We start from the raw sequence: 21,266 nt of genomic DNA on the forward strand, positions 1-21,266 counted from the left end.
TTTCTTAAATGGAGAAATTGATTTATATAAAGCATGAGATTTGCCTTGCCCTCAGCCATGTCAAGTGATTTATGCAATTAAATCACTCAGGCCTTTGGGCCTACATCTCTGTCATTCCTCTGATGAAGGGTCTCTCTAATTCATGAAGATAATTTATTCTGCTTTGCATTATGTTTATTTACTCATTGAATAAAATCCTGTTGATAACTGTATTGAAAGGCATTGTGTTGGTGTTAGAGACAGAGTATAACACAAGAAACCCACATCCCTTAGGTAATTCCCAGCCAGAGCAAGTATGTATATAATTAGGTAAGTCAGCATGACGATATAATGGTAGAAGCATGAAAAATGTGCTTCACCTAGTTTATTCCACATGCCAAAAGACCTCAAGAAATACAAATTAAAGTAAGGTATTCTATCGGCAGGATTATTTGAACTTGAGTCAACAGAGATCTGCCCCTGCTCCCAAAACTGGCTTTCTTTGCAGAACTCATGTGAAACCAGTTTTTAAAGGATGTTGATAAATCTGTAGTATTCAGCTTTTGATGTCTAGTTTTTCAGCTATTTCTTGAATTCACCTCCAATTCCCCTTTTCCAGCACTACACAGGAGAGGCCAGGTGGTAAAGGAGCACCTTGCATTCATTTCTTCAGATAGTTCTTGTGTCTGATATAACGCTATATATTCAAAGACTTAGAATCTGGGGTAAACGTGATACGTTGTTTTGGACCTGAACCACTAGTCTGGTGTGCGTCTCTTTGAGACTGGGAAAACCAGAAGCGCTGTCCTACTTTTAACTATCACTCAAACACATGATTTCTGGCATTAGTATGGGGATCCTCCAACCCCAAGCAAGTCTCCAGAAGATACGGCCTGGGAAGCTTACAGTTTAGCTGTATTCTGATTCTACCTGGATATAGCGTCAGATCCCAAGGGTAAGGGCCCAGCTGCGCATGACTGCCCTTATTTTGCTTGCATGCTGAGACCCGCAGGTCGTGCCTGTGGTTCTGACCTACATATCCAGGCTTCTCGAGCGTCCCTTTTTTGTTTTGGTGAGTTGATAGGTCATCTCCCAAAAACTCGGGGAATAACGTAGGTTTATTATAGAGGATATTAAAGAGGATCCAGATGAACGGTCACAGGTCAGAGGCACCCCTGACAAGGTGCGGGGGACACGCTTTCCAGGAACCTTCTAATCTAGAAGCTCTCTCAGTATTCAAATCATCCGCTGACCTTTAGCCTTTAGCCCACCCTAGAGATTAGAAGTGAGGCTAAATTCCCTACTCTCCAGTGGTTCCCTAGTCTTTCTGGTGACCCTTATCATAAGGTCAGTCAAGGGCACCTTCACCACCTTGATCAGCTAAAGTCATCTCATTAGCACACAAAAGGTGCTCATCACTTTGAGGGTTCTAGAAACACTACACCAGGAACCAAGTGGGAGAACCAAAATTTTATTTCCTAATATATCACATTGTCATCTAAAACGTATTTAAAATATTTTTTTTTCCTCCTGGTGAAACAGGGTCTCAAGAGAGTCTCTTAGTTGAGATTCTAAGCGCCACATTTACAGACCTGAGCCACCACGTCTAATTTACAGCCATTTGTAAGCATCAAAACACAAGTAGAGATTAGAACTGGGAGCTCATCTGGCCTTCTCTCCTAAAGCAGAAGATCCCATTTTAACCTCTACTGTTTTCCGAAAGAGAAAGACGTTGCCTCTGTGTTAGCATATTTAAGGAAGCTATTTGTGAAGTACACTAGTGTCTAAAGTCATTCAAAGGCAGCTGGAAAGCGGCTTGTATTTAACAATCGCTCCCCAATATGACTTCCTTGGTGTTTGGGGAGGGAAGCTGGAGGCATTTGTTCTTTTCCCACACCCGCAGGCATCCCTTTTGTATGAACTAAGGCAGAGGAACTACTGGTGCTTTAATGTTTTGTCTTAGAAATCCCGCTGGTGATGTTTATGGATTTCTTTTCAGTGTAATTTTTTTTTCATGACAGAAGCTTTCCTACAACATAATTTTTTCCTTTTGCATGCCATGAACATATAGCTTTTTTTTTAAATATAGAATTGCAAAGCTTAAAAGCTAAGTTGCACCAGTGAATATTGTTTGAGTACCAACAATTTCTCCATCCTAAGAGATCACCCCTGCTGTCCTCCAGAATTTTATTCTTCTTCCTGCAATTGGGGATGAAGCTGGGCTATCTATGCAGGAAGACACTAGGCTGGAGAGCACAGTTTCATGGAAGAGGAGCCTGCTCTACTGAAATTATCTGACTTTATGTTTATCACATGTAAGCGCCTGGTATCCTGGCTCTCACTAACTGTACAGTCTTTCTCCTGTTACATGCCAAGGAACATAACTGTCAGCTTTCAGACATTTTGTAACTTTATCGATTAAGTGGAAGGTGTAGGAAATGGTACGTGTTGATAGTCTCTCTGATTATTTTAGAGAAAATACTGATAGCCAGGAGTTCTTGCCAAAGAGAGTTCGAGGTTACATCAGCGTCAGGCATGTGTTCCAAGTTCCCCACAGATAAAAAAGGAAATTAAAATTTCAACCACAAAGGGCCTTACCAGCACTTCTGAGTTTTCTGTATATTAGAAGTTATTCTTGAGTCTAATTAACAATCTAAAATCACCAAGTCTTTGGAAGTAACTAGGAAAGAGGAATCCAGGAAGCATTTCACTGCCTTGAGCTGAGTTTTGCTCATCTTGGTATTTTGCCTCACTTGTTTCTTATGTACTTTCCGGCTGAAATAGTGCATCCACCTGGCTATTTCTTCTCTTTAGTCTCAGCCCTCCTCCACTTACTCCCTGCTGAGTCAATGTGCATGCTTGTTGTCTGGAACTCCCCGGCCACAAGAGTTTTTTATTCCAAGGTTGTGGCTCTGAGCTTTGTATTTCTGTCAGATTCCTCAGTGATGGAGATGCCATTGACCAGGGGCTCTGTCTTAAAAGATTCTTCAGTCTTGAACCGTACTGTGACCATGCCAAAGTTTCTTCCCTCACGTCTCAGCCTGGAACACATTCTCTAGCCTCATCTTTCTTGTTGCTTATGTGGTCCTGCACATCCAATTCACAGAGCGCCCTCGCAGAAAGCCTTCCTGTGGGTCTTCTTCTGTGGGCGATGCAGGATGTGGTGCTCCTTGACTCTGCTTCTATCACTGTTTACTGTTTAACTTTTTCTCCCCACATTACATGGTTAGCTTTTAGAGGAATGAGACTATATTTTAATCTTCATCTCCTATTGCCCACTAAAACGGTAGTCACATATTCATTGTTCAATAACAGTTTGTTGAGTAAACATGCTTTCCTTCCCACTTCCATGTTTTTCTTAACAAAAGGATGTGAAGCTCAGAAGTGGGGGCCCGACTGTAACCGTCCTTGTACTACTTGCAAGAACAATGGTGTCTGCCATGAAGATACAGGGGAATGCATTTGCCCACCTGGGTTTATGGGGAGGACGTGCGAGAAAGGTAAGTGAGTATACCTGATGAGGAGACCATAGCTTGAAAGAGCCATCATTGCTGTATGGAGTTTTAAATCTGGACATAGATGAGGAAGACGACTAAATGGCTCCGCTTAGGTCTATGCTACCTTTTCTAAAGGTTATTTATTGCAGACTGCTGAAAAGTTATGACAAAAACACCAATTTGTGGCGTTACAGCCCATGTGAAGGTTCATAACCCATGAAACTGAGTGGTGGCCCGAGCCTCTCTTTGTGAGGCAGTTTGGTTTCCTGTTCTATAAAGTGGACCATGAGACGGGCTTGTCCCCACCTCTGCCAGCGTGTAGATTAGAATTTCCCTGCCAGGGAGAAACTTTATAAGAGCAGAGTCCAGCATTTCTGGGGTTACGATTTGATTCTGACTCAGTCTTTTGTGCTTTTCCTCCCGCAGCTTGTAAGCCACACACATTTGGCAGGACCTGTAAAGAAACCTGCAGTGAAGCAGAGGGCTGCAAGTCTTATGTGTTCTGTCTCCCGGACCCGTACGGGTGTTCCTGTGCCACAGGCTGGAGGGGGCTGCAGTGTAATGAAGGTATGCTCCATCCATCCCAGGACCAGAGGAAACTGCGGCTGGTATATGGAGGATGTGCAGCTAGCTGGCGTCACAAAAAGGACCCATTTCCATATGATTTGATCACTGAACTGCTGCTGTATGCGGGGATTTCTATCACACATGTTACATTATTTTGGACAGTGAGACTCCTGGACGTGAGAGCAGATGTTCCTCACGCATTTCACCTACAGATCTTGCTAAAACGCAGATTCTCACTTACAATGGTTCCAGGCTGGGGCCTGAGGTTCTACATTTATGTCGGATCTCTAGGCAAATACGTTGCCGTTGGGTTTTAGACAATGCTTTGGATAGAAAGATTAAGAAAGAATTCATTATTATTATTATTTTGCCTTGGACCATAAAAATCAGGCTTTAGGACAGATCCTAAAGATAAGATTTAAGGTTCAGAAGTAAAGTTAACCCCTGTCACTCACAGGCCTTACTCAAGAACTAGCAATTGCTACTGCCAAGTTCATTACGAAACCCACAATCTCAGACTTTCCTCCGTGCTTATGGTGAGGACGCTTGAGATCTATGCTCCCCGGAGGCGAAGTACACAAGCTTGCCGCACTGCACCTCTAAGAAGGGACAATGCCACCGGAACTCTATACCCTTGCCTAACAAGCCTCCCCACCAAATCCCGGAAAAACACTTTCCTGTGCTTCTGCTTCTTTAGATTCTACAGGAGAGGGTGTATAATATCTGCCCTTCTCTGGGAGCTTAGATAATGTGCTCTAGACTCACCCACGCTGTCAAGCATAGTCACAGGACGTCCTTTCTGGTTGAGGCTCTGTGTGTGAGTGTGTGTGTGTGTGTGTAATTGTGTTACCGTCCAGGTGTAGCATTTCTGTGTCCTACGGCTGTGTGATTATTCGAGAACTATGCTCACCCACATTTGCCATCCTTAGTCGACTGAGAACCCATTTTAACAGGTGCAAAATGATGTCTCATTGAGTTTTTAATTGGTGTTCCTTGAAGCTGTCTGACTGTGGGTTTCCAGTGGTCACACTCAGGGCTATGGGCATGTTGGGCTGCATCCTTTGTCCTTCCTTGATGACAAGTGTTAAACACATTTTTATGGACATATCGGCCAGCTCTGTCTTTTGAGAGGTGTCAACAAAGGTTCTTTGCCCATTTGAAAAAACAGGTTTTTTTGCTCTTGAATTGCTTGAGCGCCTCTTCTGTACTAGCTAGAAATCCTCATGAGATATATGACCTGTAGCTGTTTCCTCCAGTCCGCTGGTGGTCCTCCACTCCGCTGATTTCCTGCAGCCTCTTTTAAATTCGATGCAATTCACAAAACCCACCTGCCTCTGCCTCCCCGAGTGCTGGGATTACAAGCATGCACCGCCACACCTGGCTTGTTGTTTTAAAATCAGTTTTTAAGTGAAAGCAATCCTGTAGTTGACCAAATAAAAGACATTTCATCTACAGAGTCTGTTCATCATCTGAGGGATTATTGGAAGGTTTCCCACGGAGTTTAGTAGCCCTCCCAGGCACAGTTCCTGCTGCCCTCGAAGGAGCTTGCAAACCTCAGAAGTGCATTGAATGGCAGACACACTCCGTTGTCAGGGGAGAAAGAAAGGAACAAGAACACTGCTAGCATCATAAATTATCTTATTTGTAATTTTTGATAGTTTTGACAGATATTTTTCTTCATATTTGCCCTGCTTGGTTAGTCTAGCTTCAAATTCGATCTCTTCTCTTTCTCTTTTTTTCTTTCTTCCCCCTCTCTGTTTCTTTCTTTCTTCCTTCCTTTTTTCCTTCCTTTTTTCCTTCCTTCCTTCCTTCCTTCCTTCCTTCCTTCCTTCCTTCCTTCCTTTCTCTTCTCTTCTCTCTCTAGCTCTAGCTCTTTCTCTCTCTCTTTCTTTTTTCCGAGTCAGGGTTTCTCCATGTGTAGCCCTGGCTGTCCTGGAACTAGCTCTGTAGACCTCGAACTCACAGAGATACTCCCGCCTCTGCCTCCTGAGTGCTGGGATCAATTGCTTACGTCACCACCCAATGTTTTTTTTTTTTTTTTTTTGTCCTCTCCACTCTGCTCCAGAGTTCAGACAGCAATTTTCATAGTTTCTATATAGTAAGTCATCTTAGTTGCTTCTCTGTTGCTGTTTTAAAAAATAGCCTAAGAAAAGTGACTTAAGAAGGAAAGGATTTGTTTTGGCTTATAACTCAAAAGTGCATTCCATATGGTGGGGACATCAAGATGGCAGGAGCTTGAATCAACAGGTCACATAGCGCCCACAGTCAGAGAGGCTGAGAGGGATCTGGTACTCTTGCTCAGCTCACTTTCCCCCACAACTGGCAGGTCTTCCTCCTTCAACTAACCTTATCCACATCATACCTCATAGACATGCCACAGGCTCATCTCCCAGTGTTCTAGCTCTCATCAAGTTGACGACTGAGATTATTAGATCACTGCAGTTTTCCCATTTTAAATGGTTTCTTGTGGGGGGGGGGTATTTTTATATTTCTCTGCTGAAATTTCTTACTGTTGTGAATGTACTTTCTTTGACCTCCCTGATAATAATTATTTATAGTTGACTTAAACATCTTGCCTTCTTCCTCTAACATTAGGTCCTTGCTATGGAGATTTTCTTTCCTTTTTCAAAAAGTGATTTGTCTATCACTTCTTATGTTTAGCAAATTGACTGTTAACACCTAACATGACATTGTGGGGACTCTGGAGTAGAATATGTCCTTTGGGGGTGCTCACTTGGTTTTATTTTATTTTAGTAGGGGACTAACTAGGTAGGATTCCACTATAGGCTGTGACTCTTAGTCTTTAGGTCAAACTGTTGAATTCTTTCATCTTTTGGGGGAGCTTCTCTGCGTATGCTGAGCATGTGTGGTTCAAGGATCAGCCAGAGATCTGAGTTTTCCTCCCAACTCACTATTTCTGATTTCCCCTCTCTCTCCTGTTACTGATTTCTCCAACTCCCTCCTCTGATTTGTCAGCCCAATGAGATAATAGATTTGTATTTTTCGAGTTGTATTCTTTCACATGGTATCAATCATAGCCAAAACTTAAGGAGAAAACTGAAAAATAACACACCATTCCCATCTTCCAATTTTCACTTCCCTTTTAGAAGCTCTCTGGTTTCCTCTGCCCCGCACACCTTCCCCAGTGATTTCAAGTAATCATTTTCTGAATGTGTATTTAGAAGTGTGTCCTGGTAGGAAGTTACTGAATTCTCTCACAAATGGCACACTACTGCACGCGCATCAGCAAAGTTGACAGTGTGGAAGGAATCTAAAACTAGCCGTTGAGAGCCTTAGTGGTCTCCCTTCCTCTATACTAACACCTGTCTATCACATCTTTGTTTCTAGCATGCCCATCTGGTTACTATGGACCAGACTGTAAGCTCAGGTGCCACTGTACCAATGCAGAGATGTGTGATCGGTTCCAAGGATGCCTCTGCTCTCAAGGATGGCAAGGGCTGCAGTGTGAGAAAGAAGGTAAAGCAAGGTAACACTGTGGTCAGGGTCATGTTCAGCATGTCAGAGGAGAGTCCTGCTGGACTAATTCTTTGATTTCTTTCCCTGTTGCTGTGATAAAATACGCTGACCAAAGCAACTTAAGAGAGAAAGGTTTATTTTGGTTCACACTTCAAGGTATTTCCTCATCATGGTGGGGTAGTCTATGCAGCAGGAGCTGAAGAGGATGCTTACATTGCAACCAGAGTCAAGACACAGAGAATGATGAATGATAGTGTTCAGCCTGTCTTCTCCAGTTCAGGATCCCTAACAGGGGATGTACCACCCAGGGTTAAAGTGTGTCTTCTTGCATCAAATAAACATATCAAGACAGTCTCTTGCAGACCTGCTCTTAGACCCCCGTCTCCGGTCATTGTAAATTTTGTCAGGTTAAAGATTAACTTACCCGCAGTGAGTGATTGCTAGACTAGGTCTTGCTGTTATGTCGGAGATTAGACTGCATACTTCTGATTTTTTTCTTTTGAACTCAGGCAGGCCAAGGATGACTCCACAGATAGAGGATTTGCCAGACCACATAGAAGTAAACAGTGGAAAATTTAACCCCATCTGCAAAGCTTCTGGCTGGCCACTACCTACTAGTGAAGAAATGACCCTGGTGAAGCCGGATGGGACAGTGCTCCAAGTAAGAACCCTTCTTCTGTATGTCTGCTTAGCACCATAAGATGGTTTCACTACAGTAGTCTATCTCTGAAAGTTAGAGTTTACTCCAGGGCTTACCCCCTTCCTGGCTGGTGCATTATGATCTTTGATAAAATGCCTTGTTGTTGCTGAGGATGCAGAACTGCCTCACTCTAGCCTCACTAGCTTCCTCTGTATGGGCATTGGTATTAGGAATCTACCATCACAATGGGGTTGTCAGATACGAGTGTCAAGGACAACAGCTATCCTATAAAACTGTCCAGCTGTTTGTAATGAACTGTGTACAGGTCAGACCGTGTAAAGCCCTCATATTATTTCAATGTTTCTAAATCCTATACTAAGAAGAGCAAGGTGGCCTAGGGGCCACACAGGGATATTGAAACTCATGATTCAGTAACTTTGTAATAGTATTAAGAACCGAGCCTAGGGAGGGTCTCTGCTGTTGCTATATGCCCATCCCAGATGTTAGGTCCCAGACATTAGGTTTTTTTTTTTTAATTGAAATTACTTTTTTTTCGAACAGTTTATTCTGATTATGATTTTTCCTCCATTGTATTCTCCCAGATCCTCCCCACCTCCCCATCCATCCAACTACGTGTCTTCTTTCTCTCTCACTTTAGAAAACAAACAGGCCAACAAACAAACAAGCCAGAACAAAACAAACAGAAGAAATAATAAAGAAAAAACATGAGAAATGCACCCACCCAGAGACATACACACAAGCACACACAAAAACTATAAACACATAAAATCAGAAACCATAATAGACAAACAAAAGACAAGCAAGGTTTTAAAAAAAAAAAAAAACCCAAACAAAGCATTATAAGCAAAACTTTTCCAAAGATACCATTGAGTTAATTTTGGTTTGGCCATCTGCTGCTGGACATGGGCCTCCCTTACGTGTGGTTTGTATATCCAGTGAGACTCCATTTTTTTCCTTTAAAAGTGGTTATCAGTTGCAGATAGCTTCTAGGTTTAGGAATGGGAGATTGTGTCCAATTCCCCTCAGTGCTGGGATACCATCTGAGGGTTCAAAGGCATCTCACTCTCCTCATTGTCCTGCTGTGAATCTCTGTATTTGTTCCCATCTGCTGTAGGAGGATATGACACTGGCTGATGGAAACAGTGATTTTTGTGCACATTAGAATGTGTCAAGAGTCATTTTAGCAGAACAGTGGTATTTGGTCTCCCCTGTAGTCCATGGCCTATCTAGTCTCAGGTTGTTGGCCATCTGAGCAGTGTTAGGCCTGGGTTTCATCTCATGGAGCGGGCCTTAAGTCTAGTCAGATAGTGATTGGTTACTCTCAGTCTGTGGAGAACAACAAATAGTCATGGCAATAGCCCGGGATGTTTGCTCCCTTTAGCCAACAACTTGATTAGATGTGACTTAATCCTGGCACTGGAGGTTTCATTTGGTGGCAAAAGATATTGAGTTGGGCCTTTGTCTCCCCTACTATTTGGTGATTCCATTCAAATAGTTCTTATATATGTATTTATGCTATATGATCCCTAAAATGCTCCATAGTTTTAGCTGTCCCTGTACCTTCTTTTCCCCCATCTCTTCATTTAATTATCCCATTCCAAACCCCCATCTCTCCATAACTATATATGTTATTTCCCCTACCTTAAGAGTACACAAAAAAAGATTCTTTCCCAATCTGTAGGCAGTCGTTTTGTTTTGATGATGGTGTCCTTTGCTTTAAGAGTACACTGAAAAAAAAGCTTTTCAGTTTCATGAGGTCCCATTTATTGATTGTTGCTCTTAGAGCCTGTGCTGGATATATCTGGATCTTGAGGTAGATCTAGTCCCAGCTAACTGAGGAATCACCATACTGATTTTCACAGTGGTTGTACAAGTTTGCACTCCCACCAGCAATGGATGAGTGTTCCCCTTGCTCCACCTCCTCACCAGCATGAGCTGTCATTTGTTTGATGTGAGAAGACACACTTTAACGGTGGATGGTCCTTATCTAAAAATTTCTTTTCCATGCCAATGTCCTGAGTATTTCCCCATACTTCCATCTGGGGTGTGGTGAGATTTGTGGACCAGTCCTCTAGACTGTGGACATGCAGTTTATCACGTTGCTTATTTTTAGCACTTTGTTGCTCATTAGTTTGCTATAGACATGGGGTCTGCTTCTCTGCTCTCCAGTCTGTTCCACTGGTCCATGCTTCTTATTTCATGTCAACAGTGTGCTCTTTTAATAATGATAGTTTTGCAGTATAGATGGAAAGTCTAAGGACTCTTGCATTTTGTCTTTGTTAAGTTCTTTATTGTCAATTGATTAATTAGTATATGTGTGAGACTATGTATGTGTATGGGTGTATGTGTACCACATAGGTACAGGGGCCCACAGAGGTCAAAAGAGGTGTATCAGATCCCCTGAGACTGGAGTAATAAGGGGTTGTGAGCTGTGTTGTGATTTCTGGGTATTGAACCCACATCATTTAAAGGAGCAATAAATGCTCTTCTGAGCCATCTCTGCAGCCCATTTGCAGGTTTTTTTTTTTTTTTTTGGTTGTTATTTTGTGGGTTTTTCAAATAAAATTTCAGGTTGGTTGGTTTTTGTTCTGCTGTTATTATTATTGTTATTGGTTTTGTTTAAAGTTGAGTTAAGAGTTTCCCCTGATGTTTTTGTAGAGATTGCATTGCTTGCTTTGGGTAGTATGAGCCATTTTAACAGCATTTGTTCTTCTTAATCATGAGCACAAGATGTCCTGCCTTACCTTTTACTAGCACTTTACTGTTCTTTACAACAGCTTTTTAGCCCTTGCTAAGACTTTCAGTTCTATATTGAATAAGAAGGGGAATAATGGATGCCCCTGTCTTGTCCCCAGTACTAATGGAAATGAGCAAGTGTCTGTAGTAGGATGATATAGTTGTGCTCTTCCACACTTAATATAATACAAGCTCTAGACCTGTTATGTATAACTTTTTAAAATTTTTGTACCTATTTCTTCTATTCTGAATTTCTTCTGGACTTTTAACACGAAGGAATTTGGATTTTGTCAAAGGCCTTTTCTACATCTAGAGAGATGACTGTATGAGTACTGTCTTTGAGTTTCCATCAGCTATAATTTTTTTACTGTGTCGTGTCTTTACATAGTTTAGATATCAGAGTAATTCTAGCTTGGTAAAAAGAATCTGGTAATGTTCCTCCCTTGTCTATTTTATGAGACTGTTTGAAAAGCTCCACTCTTAGTTTTTCTTTGAATGTTTGGTAAAATTCACCAGTGAATCCATGTGGGCCTGGGCTTTTTTAGATAGGAGATTTTTTTTTTTTTTGCTGCTGCTGCTATAGTAGACCTGCTTGTTATAGATCTGTTTAAACTACTTATCTCATCTTTGCTTTAATTTTCATAGATCACATTCATCTAAGCATTCATATATATATATATATATATATATATATATATATATGCATATATATATATTTTTTCTAGGTTAGTGGATGTCTTAGTCAGTGGTCTATTACTATGAAGAGACACCATGACCATAGCATCTTTTACAAAGGAAAGCATTAAATTGGGGCTTGCTTACAGTGTCAGAGGTTTATTCCATTCTCATCATGGAAGGAAGTATGGCAGCACACAGACATGGTGCTGAGAGTTCTACAGCCCATCTGAGTCCACAGGAAGAGAGAGACTCTGGGTTTAGCTTGGGCCCTTGAAAACCTCAGGCCCACCACCAATGGTACACTTCCTCCAACAGGGCCACACCTACCCAGCAAGGCCACACATCTTAATCCTTCTCAAGTAGTGCCACTCCCTGATGACTAAACATTCCAATTCAAGAGCCCATGGGGGGCTGTTTTTATTCAAACAGCATAGAGGAATATGGCCCAAAGATCAGGTGTGGAAGGCAGTTCTGGACCAACAAAGGTCCAACAATTTAGCTTACAGAGGATATACTTGCCTGGGTTGGGGGCAAGGGGAGTGAGGCCATGAGGTTCTGCCTGCACTGGGATTTCATGTGACATGTCTGGTACTAGATAAAGCCTAAGGCTTAGAGCTCATCCCCATTTCAGTCCCCCAAAAAGGGAGGCCTCTCTTCCCACACTATGCTTGGAGTTGGGGTAACTCCAGGTAAGTTTACTTTCTTCCTTCTGCAGTATACCTCTTCCTATTTTCATGCTAAAAGTAGACACTGGTTTCTCTTTCCTGATTCCCTCAGCTCTTGTGAAAGCATTTTGGTGAGTGAATAGCTCTTATTCCCCTGTGAAGAAACCATGGCTTGAGCATCTAACTTAGCTGTCATCTTGGTCTTCTACCCACCACTTTTTAGCATTGCCTGCCTCATGTTTACACAAGAGGGAACTGGGTGGGTGAGGTTAAGTAACTGAGAAAGTGGACAAAGGGAATAGAGATCCACGTGTCTTTAGATCCACATGTCTTTTCCCATTGCACCATTCCCAACTGCCACTCAAATATGAAGGAAGATACTTTGTTCTTCCATCCTGTATCATAGCAGAAAAAAAAAAAAATGCTGCCCAGAGAAGTTTTAAAAGAATTAGACTCCTTGCTTGTAAGTGTTTATTCCACACTTCCAAACACAAATACAACAGCAGGAACTGGGAGGGCACCAGTCCAATGTAAATGTTCAGGACGGCTACAATAGCTTTGGAAATGAGCCAGTGATTATATTAGCATTGTACCTAGCTCCTTAGTCTCTTCTAGAAAACGTTCTGCTAAACAATGAGCTGGAGTATGTGTTACGGGCCCTTGTGTTTAAGTATACCAAGAAGTTTTAATACATTTTGTTTTGTGCATGTGTGTGTGTGTGTGTGTGTGTTTGGCTGACTATTCTAGTCAAGTGACTTCAACCATACGGATCGCTTCTCGGTGGCCATATTTACCATCCACCAAGTCTTCCCTCATGAGTCAGGAGTTTGGGTCTGCAGTGTGAACACAGTGGCCGGGATGGTGGAAAAGCCTTTCAACATTTCTGTCAAAGGTAGGTGTCATGCACAATGGCAAGGCTATTTTCTTGAAGCAGTGATGGGGCCTGGTAGGTCATGGCACAAATTTTAGATTTTAAGCTTTCACATAATCAGAACTTACTGAAGGACTGTGGAAGCAAGCTATTTTTTTTTTCTTCATTTGAAGACACTATTTTGTTAAAGTCAAGCAAGACAATCTGTTGATGAGTGGTAAGCATCAAGCATGAATGAATATTGGCCAGGGCAGAGTTAAGGGTAAAGCCACAAAAGCTGACCACAGGCAAGGTCAGCGTGTGTACAGAGTTCCATAGCTGTGCCCATGCCTGTAGGCCTCTGCATGCCAAGGACCAACCATTAGCATCAGGTTGTTTCTTATGCAATGGTATCACTTATTCATAGACATCTTACATGGACTCTCTGGAATTCTTGGGTCCCTGCTAATCAGACATTGAACAGGCAAGCAGGGAATAGACAGGAAGGTCATAATTGTTATGTGTTTCATTAAAGCATGCTGGGGCACTACATATTGTTCTCTATAACAGACAATCCTGAAGCAACAAAGAAAAGGCAGGTTACAAACAAAATTCCATTATTTACATTTTACACACATATCATTAAGATGGTCCCAACACTGTATTTGGGGGGGTGTTAACGAACCCTGGGTAAATAGTTGTTGTAAATTAAAAACAAAATAGTCTGCAATTCCTTGGAAAGTTTGTGGACAGCCAGCATCACGTTTTCTGGCATGACCCACATTCACAGCAAGGGATAACCAAGTGGAAGGAGAGTCTGCAGACTCTTTTAAGGAATCACGTTTGAGTGTGGATAGCAGTGGTGGTACCCTCTCAGGGCTTTCGGAGAGTTAGCGATGAGATTAAAGGAGTGCAAACTCCTAATGCTCAGGAATGAATCTGACTGCTAAAGTTTTATTCAGTTCTTCCAAAGCCCCTGCATGCCCCAAATGTGATTGACACTGGACACAACTTTGCCATCATCAACATCAGCTCTGAGCCTTACTTTGGGGATGGACCAATCAAATCTAAGAAACTTCTCTACAAACCTGTCAAGCATTACGAGGCCTGGAGACATATTCAAGGTAAGATCTGGGCAAAAAATCTGGAGGCCTAGTACCAGAAAAGAGTTTCACCTATATAGCAAAATCTCCTACCCACATCAACCCACGCTGCATTTAAGAATATTTTGGCACATGGAGGGGGCCATGAAAGTTCTCGGAATGACTTTCTGAATGTCACTGAGAACTCTGGATACACACATAGCTTTACCTGGGGCTACTATCTGTATCAGCATCCCTTTCTAGGCCTCTGAACCTCCTCCAGTCATGACTTTAGAATGCTACCGTGCCTGGCTATGGTGGAAAGTACATCTATACCATAGAAACAGGAAGGTCCAGGGCTATGGTAGGAAGGCAGAGGCAATTAATCTGCCTGAATCTTTAGAGCAATTCTTTTTGCTGTGTTGGATTCCCCCCCCCCCCTCATTTCTTTTTTGTCTCATCCTAAAGACTCTTAACACAGAGGGTTTTATAAAAAATTAAACTTGGAAACATTTAGTCTGTGGCAGGCAGGATTGTGCTTGGGAAAGGGAAAAGAGGGGGTGTGGGGAAGAGAGCTGCCTGCCTCTCCTTGCTTCTGGAAAAAGAGAGAGAGAGAGAGAGAGAGAGAGAGAGAGAGAGTGCGTCAAACCAAGACAAAAGATTACGAATGTCATGAAAAAGAGAAATGTATCCTAAAACATAAATTAGTTTTCTTTTCTGTGAGATAATATGAAAATGTAACTTAAAAAAAAGTAAGCTAAAAACAAATAGAGAGTGCCAGTTGCCTATGCTGTTTTCACGGAGCCACCTTGCAGACACACCCACTACTGCCCTGCTAGTGGGCAATGCGGGTCTTGCCACTCCTAATTTCATCAGATTATGCCTAAGGTTTCCCATAAACTTTTTTTTGTTCTACTGTATATAGACTCTTGAGAAAGTTATAAAAAAAAAAAAAATAAGAAAAAGGGGGCCAGATAATTGGCTCAGTGGTTAAGAACACTTTTGCTTATGCAGAGGCCTTGGGTTCAATCTCCAGCACCCACATGCTGGCTCACATCTGTCTGTAACTCCAGTCCCGGGGGATCGGACGTTCTCTTCTGACCTCCATGGGCACCACGTGGAACATTTACACATGCAGGCAAAGCACGCATACAAACGCAAAATAAATAAACAAATCTAAAAACAGTGTAAGAAAAACAGGGGTTTGACTCGCCAGTGCAGCCAAGCTTGATACACTGAATAAAGCTGCTCAGTGTTACGACTGAGCTCTTCAGAGTCCAGTGTCCATCCAGCCCAAACTGGAATCTCACCTCTCGCAAGTTGATTTGTGGCTTTTCTGTTTCCAACAGGAATAGCCAGAGCTTTTTGTTGTTGTTGTTGTTGCAATGTGGCTTTAATAATTAAAAAAAAAAAAATGTCTTTTAAGAACTGTTAAACATAATTCGCTTTCTTTTCTTGCCAGTTAGCGATTTATCCTAAGGTAAGACAGAAGTTGAACAGTGCTGCAATATCCATAGATACAAAGACAGCAATAAAGAGACTGACAAGACAAATAGCTAAGAGAAAAGCACATGCCAGTTGTTTGTGGAAACTGTTTTTAAGGGACATGACTATTAGGGATCCACTGTCTGGTAACACTAAACAAAAACTTTCTGGGTCTTTTTCTCCTGACAGCTTGATTGCAATCATTGTATGTCCGTGAAAATAGCATTATTTTATATTGTGTTAATTGAGCCTTCTCCCCCATCCCCTGACTCAAGTCTGGCATCCTATATAGCAGATCTGTGACATTTAATTTTCCAAATGAAATGTATAGAAATGTATACATGGCCTAGAAATGCATATACTGAAGCCTCGGAATCCCTGTTCCAAGGCCTAATTTCCCTTACACTGGAAACTGTACATCCTTGAAGATGAAACTGCCTATTTCACTGAGACACTGCTTTTTAAAAACCGAATTTAGTTCTTAGTGCAAAAGCGGCCACTCTGGTTTGAGGAATACAGCAGGATGCAAACTGAAGCGTTCTGGACTTTCTCTCCTCTCAGTGATGAATGAGATCGTCACTCTCAACTACTTGGAGCCTCGGACTGACTATGAGCTGTGTGTGCAGCTGGCCCGTCCTGGAGAGGGTGGAGAAGGGAACCCTGGACCTGTGAGACGGTTCACAACAGCGTCTATCGGTCAGTCGAAGCCAACAGACATTTATTCCTGAGCTGGGTGGGAGGGGGAGGAAGGGGAAAGAGGAAGGAAGACCAGGAAGGGTGGTGTTGGGTGAGTGGGTGGGTGGAGATGGAGGTGGAAGGAGTTCGCTGTGGAATGGGTGGGAGAGTGACAGGAAGACTCGCAAGCTCCAGCCAAACAGGTCCTTTATTTGGGCTGAACTGCTGGTCTGTCTCTCTTGGGGGAGGGGGACTGCGGCCATCAAGGGGGACAGAGGAGGAAGCAGATGAGCCTCCAGGAAGGCAAGGACATCCCGGAGGACTTGAGATTTACTTAGCAGCCACTGTGTTGAGCCTTGACTTCTGTATATCACCCCCAGCTTCCTGTTTCCATCCCAAAGGGCCACTCCAGGCTTCTGCCACAAACACGCTTCAGAAATTCAAGTTTGTTTATTTTTTAAAAAATAATTTCTGTTTTTCAAAGTAATTTGTGCCCATAGTTCAAACATCAAATAGGAGGAAAGGCTTTTGTCTGAAGAATAGTCCTCCTCTGCTCCACCCCTCCTCCCCCAGCCCTGCTTCCTATCAGCCGCTGTTTCTAGGTAAAGCTATTTCTTATAGTGTTTACCTTCATGTGGATAAGTCAGTGGTTCTGACGTTACTATCCATCAGAACCACCAGAGGAGTTTATTCCAACAAACCACTGACCTTACTCCCAGAATCTTTAAAAGTTTTATTTTATTATTTTGTGTGTACGAGTGTTTTGCCTGTATATGTGTTTGGGCAATGTATTCATGCAGTGTCTGCAGAAGCCAGAGAGGGTGTCAGATCCTCTGGGACTAGAATTAGAGCCAGCTAGGAACTACCTTCTAAGGTCTGGAGATCAAGCCTGGCTCCTCTGGAAAAAGAGGGCCAGTGCGCTTAACCCCTGAGTCATCTCTCCAGCACCCACTCACCCCGAATTTTTGATCCAATAGGCTTAAAGTAAGGCTACGGTTCAACAATTAGGGCTTCTAATCAGTTCCCCAGTTGTTTTGGTTAATGCTGCTGGCCCTGGTCATCATGATCTAGATAATATGTATAGAAGCCTTGTTCTTTCTTTACCTCCTTCCTTTTCCTTCCTTCCTTCCTTCCTTCCTTCCTTCCTTCCTTCCTTCTTTCCTTCCTTCCTTCCTTCCTTCTCTGCGTGTGTGTATATGTGTGTGTGTGTGTGTATGTGTGTGTCTCTGTTTCTCTCTCTTCCTTGTTTTTTTTTTTTTTACTGTTTTAGATAAAGCTTCACTCTACAGTCTGGCCTGGGATTCCCAGTATAGCCCACACTGCCCTCTAACTGTGCTAATTCTTCTGCTTTAGCCTCTGCAGTGCTGATTACAGGTGTGAGTCATTTCTTGATTTATCAGCGGTAGTCAGTCTCTACTGGTCTTGCACTGTATGAATGGGGGAGCTCAGTTTGTGCAGTCTCCTCTGCTAACCTGATTTCCAGCTCTCTGCCAGGAAGTGCCCTCCTCTGAAACAGTAGCGTGACCTATAACATTCTGTTCTTGTCCTTTGACTTGTTCAGTGTGTTTAACCATTCTGTTACTATGTCCTGATGAAATGTTTTATAGTTGCAAGCTTTTGTGTGTTTACTTTACAGTACTCTGTTATATAGAAGCTCAAACTGTTCAGCTCTGAATCAGCTTCCTTGTCACTCTGACCAAATTCCCAAGACAACAACTTAGAAAGGAAAGGTGTATTTCAGTTCCTGGTTTCAGAGGGTTTGATCCATGTTTGCTCAGCTCTGTCTGTGTGGACAGAACATACAGGTGGAGGGAGCCTGCAGGAAAGGGATCTTCTTTCTCTTGTGGTCAATGTGAAGAGCAGGGTGGAGGAAAGGGCCCAGCACCTGAAAACCACTAAGTACCGTTGATCACCTACTTAGGGTTTACCTCCTCAGTATTCTAGAATGTCTAAGAGCAGCACCGCCTTCTGAGAGCCACATCTCCGGTATATGAGCGTTTCAGGGGACAGTGGGGACAGTTTGTATCCAACTACAATAGCGTCCAAACGTAGCTGCCTTTAACTCTGAGTCCCAAAGCTCTTATTGCTCTAGGCCCTTAATACAGAGGTTCATTGCCCAGGGCTTAGACCAATGCCTAGCAGCTGTTACAGCTCTTGAGCTTTGGCTGTTTGGTTCTTTTTTCTTTTCTTTTTTTTTTTTAAGATTTATTTTTTTTATTATGTGTACAGTACTCTTCCTGCAGGCCAGAAGAGGGCACCAGATCTCATTATAGATGGTTTTGAGCCACCATGTGGTTGCTGGAAATTGAACTTAGGACCTTTGGAAGAGCAGACTGTGCTCTTAACCACTGAGCCATCTCTCCAGCAATTGTTTGGTTCTTTTTAAAAAAAAAATAATTATTTTTATCTTTATTAATTACAGTTTATTCACTTTGTATCTCCCTTGAACCTCCCTCCCTCCTCCCCTCCCAATCCCACCCTTTCTCTTCCCCACCCGTGTCCCTCTCCCAGTCCACTGAAAAGGGAGGTCCTCCTCCCCTTCCCTCTGATCCTAGTCTATCAGGTCTCATCAGGAGTGGCTGCATTGTCTTCTGTGGCCTGGTAAGGCTGCTTCCTCCTCAGGGGGAGGTGATCAAAGAGCAAGCCAATCAGTTCATGTCAGAGACAGTCTCTGTCCCCATTACTATGGAGGCCACTTGGATACCGAACTGCCCATAGCCTACCTCTGTGCAGGGGTTCCAGGCCATCTCCATGAGTGGTCCTTGGCTGGAGTATCAGCCTCAGAAAAGACCCCTGTGCCCAGGCTTTTAGGATCTGTCACTGTCCTTGTGGAGCTCCTGTCCTCTCCAGGTCTTACTATCTCCCACTTCTTTCATAAGATTCCCTGAACTCCACCCAAAGTTTGGCCATGAGTCTCAACATCTGCCTCGATACCCTGCAGGGTAGAGCCTTTCAGTGGCCTTCTGTGGTAGGCTCCTGTCCTATTCCCTGTTTACTCGCTCCTCCGATGTCCATCCTCTTTGCCTTTCTGAATGGGGATTGAGCATCTTAGCCAGAGTCCTCCTTCCTGATTAGCTCCCTTAGGTGTACAGATTTTAGTATGTTTATCCTATATTATATTACATGTCTAATATCCACTTATGAGTGAGTACTTACCCTGTGGCTGTTCAGTTCTTAATGACTCTCTTGGGCCTTTCTGACAACTGGGGCTTGTAGTCCTTGTGAGCACAGCTCTCACCTCAGCTTCCTACACTTTACTTTCTGCAGTCCCAGGATCCCTGCCGTCTCTCACTTTCTTAATACTTCCACTGCCCTTCTACACTTCTTGCTGACTCCGACCTCCTTTTCTCTGTAAACTCTCTTGTCACTTCTAGGGTGACAGTAAGAAATGGCAACTCCTCCTAATCATCATCATCATAAAAGCATCAACTCCAAAGAGAGAATAAAGGTACCTCTGTGATTTTTGAGTAAGGGGGCCCTGCTATGCCACAACACTCCGCTTAGAGGCAAGTTGCAGTTAATTCTCCCTTAGGTCAGTATTGAATCAAAAGAGGAAGGTCACAATCTGACTCACACGGAAAATATTCACGGGACAGAACATAAACCAGCCCACAGATCCGCAGCGCTACCTTCAGTCCTCAGAATACATTCCAACCAGGACGCGTTTAAACACCTCTTGGAATATTTCAAAGTACTCCTGGGGGTGGTGGAAAGGGAATTCTTGAAGTCCCCCTTTCCCACCCCTTGAATTTTGCTGACGTTTGCTTTTTAGTTCATCTGGCACCTGTTTATGTTTATGTTTATAAACACCTGCCCTGTTTATGTTCTAATTGAGGTGGAAAAGGCCACCAGGGAGGCCAGGAGAGGAGAAAAGAGAACATATTCTGAGCTCACTGAAGGGGAAAGACCAGCCAAAGCTGGGTGGAGGGTAGCTACATCCCGAAAAGGAGGTTAAAGAAGAGTGGCTGCATTTGAAGTTCTTCCCACTACCCAAAGCAAAGGCTGAGCAATTAAGTGTTTTCCAGCACTCCCCTCTGTTTTCTTAATAAGCTGTCTGCATATCCACAGTGGGTGTGGCTTATGCTGCTTGCTGTTCAGACCCTAGAGGTTGGCAAAAGGAGTAGACATCGCCTCTCTTCATTTCCCTACATTGTAATGATAGAGCCCGTAAGACTTTTAGCACAATGCCAAGCAAATGTTTGCCCAACTGCTTGTCCTCATTAGCCTTCAAACAACTACAGGTGGGTAAGCTTGCAGGACTCTTTCTCCTTCAGCTAAGAGTCTGAAGTGTTTCTCAATTCTTTTTTAAAGTTCTACCTCACGTGTCAGAGGGAGTCCTACCACACTATATTGAATGTAAGATCTTAGTACATTGCATTGTCTATTTGTGTACTACAGCCACCGTTTGTAAAGGATTGTCATGGGCTAAAATGTTCTCACACTCTGCAAAGCCATTTCCCCCTTACTGTTGGTGATGCGCCACCCTAAGATCAGGAAGGAAGGCTGCTTTCCATGCCTTGAAGGGACTTTTAAATCTGGAACTTATAAATCAATTGCTGTTGTTAATTGTAATTAATAAAATAAACATATTCTTCCTTTGTTTGTTGACATGAGACAGGAAAGGAAAGGAAAGAAGGAGGGAGCAAGTATTGGCAGGGTTCCTAGACTTCCCAAGCCCTTTCACACCCATTATCCCGTTTAGTCTTCCATCTCTAGAAGATGAGTCTGGCTGTGCCCTTTCAGAGGTGAACTTACATTATGAATTTGCTCAGATTACAAATGGAAGTGTGACTCTCCTGTCTCTCTAATTTAAAAAACCCATATTACTTCTTTTGGCAACTTCTCTGGCACCCACAGGTTCCTGGGTAACTGTGACCAGGCAACAGGTGTTATAGCTGTGGCCAGAGTGGAGCT

At 43.0% G+C, this 21,266-nt stretch overlaps 1 protein-coding gene across 2 annotated transcripts in view; it reads left to right on the plus strand.

The window, feature by feature from the left end:
- Positions 1–21,266, plus strand: part of Tek (TEK receptor tyrosine kinase) — a 114,732-nt gene that overhangs the window by 52,797 nt on the left and 40,669 nt on the right. For both annotated transcript variants that reach the window (XM_060365875.1, XM_060365876.1), the window contains exons 5-11: positions 3,348–3,479; positions 3,903–4,043; positions 7,392–7,520; positions 8,030–8,181; positions 13,008–13,152; positions 14,073–14,234; positions 16,239–16,373. In XM_060365875.1, the coding sequence (XP_060221858.1) occupies positions 3,348–3,479; positions 3,903–4,043; positions 7,392–7,520; positions 8,030–8,181; positions 13,008–13,152; positions 14,073–14,234; positions 16,239–16,373 (996 nt within the window). The remainder of the gene's footprint in view (positions 1–3,347; positions 3,480–3,902; positions 4,044–7,391; positions 7,521–8,029; positions 8,182–13,007; positions 13,153–14,072; positions 14,235–16,238; positions 16,374–21,266) is intronic.

This window comes from Meriones unguiculatus, chromosome 12, assembly GCF_030254825.1.
Source record: "Meriones unguiculatus strain TT.TT164.6M chromosome 12, Bangor_MerUng_6.1, whole genome shotgun sequence".
In the NCBI taxonomy this organism is placed as follows: domain Eukaryota; kingdom Metazoa; phylum Chordata; class Mammalia; order Rodentia; family Muridae; genus Meriones; species Meriones unguiculatus.